Source organism: Tupaia chinensis, unplaced genomic scaffold, assembly GCF_000334495.1.
Source record: "Tupaia chinensis unplaced genomic scaffold, TupChi_1.0 Scaffold149922_1, whole genome shotgun sequence".
Taxonomy (NCBI): domain Eukaryota; kingdom Metazoa; phylum Chordata; class Mammalia; order Scandentia; family Tupaiidae; genus Tupaia; species Tupaia belangeri.
Genome location: NW_006209766.1, coordinates 1,823,840 through 1,831,468, shown reverse-complemented (window position 1 = coordinate 1,831,468; position 7,629 = coordinate 1,823,840). Strand labels below are relative to the sequence as shown.

At 50.5% G+C, this 7,629-nt stretch overlaps 1 protein-coding gene across 3 annotated transcripts in view; it reads left to right on the top strand.

The window, feature by feature from the left end:
* THAP8 (THAP domain containing 8) overlaps positions 1-7,338 on the top strand; it is a 16,865-nt gene extending 9,527 nt beyond the window's left edge. The window contains exons 2-6 of one of the 3 annotated variants that reach the window (XM_006171682.3): positions 3,536-3,728; positions 3,991-4,377; positions 5,644-5,703; positions 5,862-5,885; positions 6,301-7,338. In XM_006171682.3, the coding sequence (XP_006171744.1) occupies positions 3,536-3,728; positions 3,991-4,377; positions 5,644-5,703; positions 5,862-5,885; positions 6,301-6,441 (805 nt within the window). In that variant the 3' untranslated portion in view covers positions 6,442-7,338. The remainder of the gene's footprint in view (positions 1-3,535; positions 3,729-3,990; positions 4,378-5,643; positions 5,704-5,861; positions 5,886-6,300) is intronic. The other 2 variants (XM_006171683.3, XM_006171684.3) reach the window with 2 other exon arrangements.
* Positions 7,339-7,629: the final 291 nt, after the last annotated feature.

Genomic DNA, 7,629 nt, shown 5'->3' with positions numbered 1-7,629 from the left:
CTCTATGTCTCTCTCTGTCTGGCTGGCGAGCGCACGCGCCCTATAGTGAAAACCTCTCCAAAAAAAAAAGAAAGGGAGAGAAAGTACCTCCTAGTGGGATGTGCCACAATCCCGCGTCTTCCACTTCTTCATCCTATTGGGACTGTGGACATGCACCTGGTGTGTTTTTCAAGCTACCCAGGGCTGGGATTCCAACTGCAGTTATTGGCCTTGTAGGATCTGGCTCTTTTGACCACCAGGTCATAGGGCCAGCCCTTCCATGGCTTCTTTATGAAAATAAAAGCTAATTTGAATATATGCTTGTTTTTTTCAAGTTTATTTCTTCCAAGTGAGAGAGACAGACAGGCCTTCCAACAGGGACATTTTTTTTTTTTTTGAAGATTTTTGCTATAGGGCACATGTGCTCACCAGAAAGACAGAGAGAGACATAGAGACAGAAAGCGAGAAATCACCCCCCAGAGGGGATGGTCACGCCGCAATCCCTTCTCCTCCATTCTTTTCTGGGTATTTTGGGCATGCACTCATACGTGCCCAGCATGAGTTTAAAACTGCCGGGTCTGAACTGGAACCGCTGTCAGCCACGTGGGAGTCTAGCACCTTAACTGCTACACCACCTGCTGGCCCCAATAATATTTTTCAGATTAAAAAGAGGTTTGAAACAGAAAAATAAAGTGGTCACTATTGACACTTGACATGACTGTTATAGAAAATCAAAAAAGAAATGTCTACAGACTGTTTATTTACTTATTTATTAGAGAGGTTTTTGCTATAGGGTGTGTGCACTCTCCAGAGAGACAGAGAGACAGAAAGCAAGAAATCACCTCCTAGAAGGGATAGCCACTCCGCAATCTCTTGTCCTTCATTCTCCTCTCAGGATCTTGGGCACACACGCACATGCACCCAGCGTGAGTTTAAGCCACTGGGTCTGGGTCTCAAACTACAGTCAACTACATGAGAGTCTAGCGACATAGCCATTACGTCAACTGCTGGTCCCTACAGATAAATTATTAGAATAAAGTCAGCAAGGTTGCTAGATATAAGGTATATTTAAAAAGGTAAATTGTGGGACTAGCAGTTAGCGTAAGGGCTATGTCACTTGACTCCCACATGGCTGACCATGGTTCAAGTCCAAGACCTCGTGGCTTTCTCGCTCTCTCTCTTTCTTTCTCTCTCTCTCACTCTGCCCGCCTCTCTGGTCAAATATAAATAAATAAATATCGATAAAATAATTCTTTAAAAAAATTGAACTAAATAAAAGCTTTCCCAGTGACAGTGGGTAGGGTTTGATGGGGCACCTCTAAAAGTGCCCTACTGCTCTTGTCTTCTAGTGAAACCTGTCCCCAACATGTGTTCCTGCCCTTGTAGATCGTAAGGAGCTTTTTTTTTTTTAATTGTATTCTTTTTTTTTTTGGAGAGGTTTTTGCTATAGGGCGTGTGCACTCACCAGAAAGAGAGATGAAAAGTGAGAAATCACCCCCCAGGGGGGATGGCCACGCCGCAATCCCTTCTCCTCCATTCTCCTCTTGGGATCTTGGGCACGCACGCACACGCGCCCGGCGTGAGTTTAAGCCACTGGATACAGGACCCAGACTGTGGTCGACTACATGGGAGTCCAGCGACATAGCCATTATGCCAACTGCTGGTCCCCATGTTTAAAAACTTTTTAACAGGTATTTGCAGGCATACAAAAAATTGAATAGTATAATAAATCTGCAGTATCTCTCACACAACTTCACCAGTTACCAACATTTTGCCACTCTGTTTCATACCTTTTCACATACCTCTAAGTTCTTTTTCACAGTATTTTAATAACCTATTTGTATATTTATTAGATTTTTGCTATAGGGCACATGTGTTTGCTGGAGAGACAGAGAGACAAAAAGCGAGGAATCACCTCCCTCCCTAGGGGGATGGCCCAGCCACAATCCCTTCTCCTCAATTCTCCTCTTGGGATTTTGGGCATGCACACATACATGACTACTGTGAGTTTTAAACCGCCGGATCCAGGACTCGAACCACAGTCAACTATGTGGGAGTTCAGCAATGTAAACATTACACCATCTACTGGTCCCTGTGCACATATTTTAAAGTAAATTTCAGACATCAGGTCTTTTATCCATATATATTTTAGAATGTTTTTCTAATAGAAGACTATTTTAGGCGGGCCCTACAGCCAAGTAGTTAAGGGAGCCAGATCTCATGTGGCTAACCAATGTTCAAATTCCAGTCCCTACAGAGAGAGAGAGAGAGAGAGAGACTGTTTTAGAGACAAACCAATACAGTCATCACACTCAGCAAAATTAATTTCAAATAGGGACCAACAGTTAGCGTAATGGCTATGTCGCAGGACTCCCATGTAGTCGGCCACGGTTCGAGTCCTGGACCTGGTGGCTTAAACTCACGCTGGGTGCGTGTGCGTGCGTGCCCAAGATCCCGAGAGGAGAATGGAGGAGAAGGGATTGCGGCATGGCCATCCCCCCTGGGAGGTGATTTCTCGCTTTCTGTCTCTCTGTTTCTCTCTGTCTTTTTGGCGAGCACATGCACCCTATAGCAAAAACCTCTCCAAAAAAAAATTAAAAATTAATTTCAAATATCATTTATGTTCAATTCCCCCATTGTCTTTTTTAAAGAATTATTAATTTAATGTTACTTATTCATTTTATTTTTTTAACTTTTTTTTTTGGAGAGGTCTTTGCTATAGGGTGCGTGCACTCGCCAGACAGACAGAGAAAGACATAGAGACAGAAAGCGAGAAATCACCCCCCCCCGGGAGGATGGCCACGCCACAATCCCTTCTCCATTCTCCTCTTGGGATCTTGGGCATGCACGCACACACGCCCGGCGTGAGTTTTAAGCCACCGAGTCCGGGACTCGAACCGCAGTCGACTACGTGGGAGTCCAGCGACATAGCCATTACGCTAACTGCTAGTTCCCTATTTTTTTTAACTTGACCAGAGAAAGACACACAGAGAGAGCAAGAGCAAGAGGGAAAGTGAGAAAGCAAGCCACCAGGTCCAGGACTCAAACCATGGTTGGCCATGTGGGGGAGTGTCCATGCCTTAACCATCCTGCCACCTGTTGGTGCCCCCCCATTGTCTTAAAATCTATTTTTCTTTCTTCTTTCAAATAATTATTTATTTTAATTTAATTTAATTATTATTTCATTTGCTGTAGGGTACCAGAGAGAGAAAAAGAGAGAAAGTGAGAAAGCAAACCACCAGGTCCAGGACTTGAACCTCAGTTGGCCATGTGGAAGTTCAGCACCTTACCACCATGCCACCTGCTGGCCCCTCTTTCTTTTTTAAAGGAGGCTGGAAAGGAGGGACAGGGTGGTGCAGGGAGTGTGCTGGGCTAATGCTGGACATTTAAAAAGTGGACTCAAGGGGTGGAGTGTGGGTAGAAGGTAGAGAAAGCCTGGGTGGAGGCAGGGCCAATTCCTGGCCCCTGGGGAGATGCAGGCTTGGCATCCAGGGACCTCAGGAAGGGTGCCTCTGCACCTGCTAGTGCTGACCTGGCCACCCTGCCACCCCTGCAGGTTCCCACTGAAGGATGGTCCCCGGCTGCAGGCTTGGCTGCAGCACATGGGCCGTGAGCACTGGGTGCCCAGCTGCCACCAGCATTTGTGCAGCGAGCACTTCACCCCCTCCTGCTTCCAGTGGCGCTGGGGCGTGCGCTACCTGCGGCCAGATGCAGTGCCCTCCATCTTCTCTCGGGCGCCTACCTCCAAGGTGAGCTCTAGGAGGGCTTACAGCTGGAGCTGACCCCCTAGCCTTCCCACCTGTGCTCACTCCAGCTCTTCACTGCTAAAGAAGTTTCTCCTCGAGTCAGACCCTCAGCACCTTCTGAGGGAAGTTTCTCCCTGAAGTCTGACCTTACCTAAGGAGTCCCCCTTGGAGATTGACCCCCCCACACCTCTAAAACCCTTACCTCCTGAGAAAAGGCCCTGGGAGTCTGGCCCTGATTCCCTGCACCCCACGTCCTGTTTTCCAGAGCCAGCGGACTACTCGAGGCAACACTGAGAAACCAGCTGCACCGCCTCCTCCGCAGGAGATTACGCCCCCGTCCCGGAGCCCCGCCGCCCCCGCTTCTGGCTCAGTGCACTTATTGGTGCTGGGGTCCGCAGCTGGGCCCCCAGAGACTGCAGCCACCGTGCTTCTGACCCCTCTGCCCCTTCCACCTGCTCCCGCCCAGCCGGAGCCTGAAGTGCCGGTCCATCACACCCGGGCCGGGCTGGGCGCGATGCTGGGAGCGCTGCAGCGGCGGGTGCGGAGGCTACAGCAGCGCCAGGAGCGGCACAAGGCCCAGCTGCGGGCTCTAGAGCAGCTGCTATGCAGGGAGAGCCTGCTGGCGCGGGCCCGCCGGGGCCTGCAGCGCCCGGTGAGTGCCTTGGGCCCGCGGGGCCTGGCAAGCCCACTGCGTGCTATTGTTGAAACTGAAGTCTGATATTTAAGTGAACACTTTATACCCACGTTTCCAAAAACATCAATCTAACCGTGCCGAGCAACTATTGGTAGGAGCTGAGTAATGACTGCTCCATTTATTAATACTAGTGTATTTAAGTATTCAGTTGGAGCAGTAACTCACAAGAACTCACCATAGATGTCCCCATTTTCAAGATGAAAAAACTGAGGCATAGAGCAGTCCGCAGCCTGCCCAAAGTCAGGTAACCTGTAAGTTACAGAACCAGGATCCAAAACCAGGTGCGGTCTCTCCTATTGGAGAGCTCCCTGCCCAGTTCCTAGTGAAAGTGTGCACCCCTGAACATGTGTCTCCCAGGCCGCGTCCAAAGCCCTTCTGCCCCCAAATTTTACTGTTATTTTTGGGTGGAAGGCATTGTCATATCTGGAAATCATAGTTCATTTTTTTAAAAAGAGATTTTTGCTAAGGGCACATGCTCTCACCAGAGAGACAAACAGTGAGACAAACACATCACCCCGCAGCAAGGATGGCCACACTGCAATCCCTTCTCCTCGTTCTCTTCTTGGGATTTTAGGCATGCATGCACATGCACCCGGTGTGAATTTTAAGCTGCTGGGTCTGGGACTTGACCTGTGGTCAACTATGTGGAAGTCCAGCAATGTAACCATTATACCATGTGCTGTCCCCATTTCTGAAGATTACTATTTTTTATTATTTTTAAGAGATTTTTGTTATAGGGAGTGTGTGCTCACTAGAGACACAGAGACAGAAAGTGAGGAAACCTCCCTACCCCCCCATCCCTCTCCCGCCCCCAGGATGGCCACACCACAATCCCATCTCTTCGAGACAGAAAACGAGAAATCACCCCCCAGGGGGGATGGCCACGCCACAATCCCTTCTCCTCCATTCTCCTCTCAGGATCTTGGGCAAGCACGTACACACACCCGGCATGAGTTTTAAGCCACTGGGTCTGGGACGTGAACCGTGGTTGACTACGTGGGAGTCCAGCGACATAGCCATTGCGCTAACTGCTGGTTCACTCTTCCATTCTCCTCTCAGGATTTTGGACATGCATGCATATGTGTCCAGCGTGAGTTTCAAGCTGCAGGGTCCAGGACTCAAACTGCAATTGACCATGTGGGAGTCCAGTGCTTTAACCACTACACTACCTGCTGGCCCCCAAAACCATAGTTTAACCAGGCCTTTCTCCTGTTAAAAACCCAGGGCCACACTCGATGTTCCCTAGAGATTGATGCGGCATCCCTGGATGCCTCGATGAGAGAGGTATGGATGCAAGACTCATGGGAGGGGGTGGTTCAGAAAGGAGCCCCCAGTCTAGCTAGGACATCACACCCTGACGGCCAGTGGGCTGGACATGACCCATAGATACCATCTGTTTGACCTCGATAGTGCTTTAAAATAATTTCTGGTCTTTCCCGAAGGCTCAGCAGATCCTGCAGCACCAGGTAAGAGTGAGCGGGAGCAGCACCTGGCTGTGACCTGGGGCACTGGGAGGGGAAGCAGGGACAGAGCTCAGACTCAGGCCTGGGGCTCTTCACAGAGCCTGCAGGGTCCCTGGGCTGACAGTCACTTTCTCTCTGCCTCCCCTCCCACACCCACTCTCTGTCTCCTCCTCTCCCCCACATTCATGGTCTTTCTGCACCCCGGGGTGAGTGCACTGTTTCCTCATAAACTTTTCCTCACCCTTGAACATCTCTGGATCTCCTGTCTGTGCCCCTGTCTCCCCATATGTCTCTGTCCCCACCTCTGTTTCCTGATACCCTGGCCTCTCTGTCCCTCACCATTCTGTCTGTCCATCTCTCTCTTCCCCATACCCATGTGCTCCCTCTCTCTACTGTGTCTTTGCTTGGGATGACCCAGCTCCCTGGACCTGAGGAATCCCAAACCTTCACCATCATCTGCGGAGGGTCTGACGTAGCCGTGGTCCTGGCCCAGGGCCCTGCACCGCCCACACTCAATGCCCAGCCTGAGCTCCTGGACACTCAGACCACCAGTACATGAGGATCAAGACAGACAGTGTTGAGGCCCAGAAGATAGAAGATGGAGGAAGAGAGAGTCATCGTATACGGGCCTGGCCCAGCCCCCACCCCCTGTCCATGCCTGTGGAGTAGCAGCGCCTCCCTCAAGGACCTGAGTTCTACCACCCCCACCTAGGGCCTCAACACTGAATCTAAGGGGTGACCTGTGCCCAACTCCTCCATCAGTCCCCATTCTCCTGGGTACCAAGCCCCAGCTACCCCCACCTGAAATCTTTGCAGTCAGTACAACAATCTCAGAGCAGAACCATGTTCCTTTGGAGAACATGGTACCTGCTTCTGCAGACCCCATTATACCCTTTGCCTAGTCTGGTGTGGAGCTGGGGTACAGCGGTGAACACAGCTGAAAACATCCCTGCCCCTACGGGGCTCACATTCTCCTTGAGTAGAAGATGAACTGGGAAGCGAATAAACGAGATCATTTCCAACCGTGATATGTGCTATAAAGACGGGATGAAAATGTAATTGTTGGAGGTGGGGGAGTGGGTCCCTCGAGCAATGTTTGCACAGAGACCTGCATGAGGAGAAGGAGCTGGCCCAGAAAACACATGGGCCAAGGGTTCCAGCGGAAGACCAGCCAAGGCCCTAGGGCATCAGACCAAGGGGGGGCAGTGTTGCTGCACACAAAACTAAAGTATAGGTGTGGGGTGCAGGGTCCAGTTGTAAAGTCTGTTTCTTCCATGAGCGAGAAAGACACAGCACCTCCAACAGGGGGTGACACCACTGTGGCCCACCCCCAGGCTTCAGCCAGCCCATGGTCATGGACTGGTGTGTGACTGTGTCCTCGTGGAGTTTTCTGGACTTGAACATATGGAAACACTCCCGTATGGATCAGTCCACAGAGCTTTGTGTTACTGCTGCACCACTGTCTGGCCCCAGGGGTTTAACTTTAGGGATATCAGAGAAGTTGTCACTGAATAGGCACCCATAAGTAAAATCTTTTTTTTTTCTTTTTTTTTTTTTTGAGAGATTTTCACTGTAGGGCGCGTGCGCTCGCCAGACAGACAGAGAGAGACATAGAGACAGAAAGCGAGAAATCACCCCCCAGGGGGGATGGTCACGCCTCAATCCTCTCTCCTCCATTCTCCTCTCGGGATCTTGGGCACGCACGCACACACGCCCGGCGTGAGTTTTAAGCCACCGGGTCCAGGAC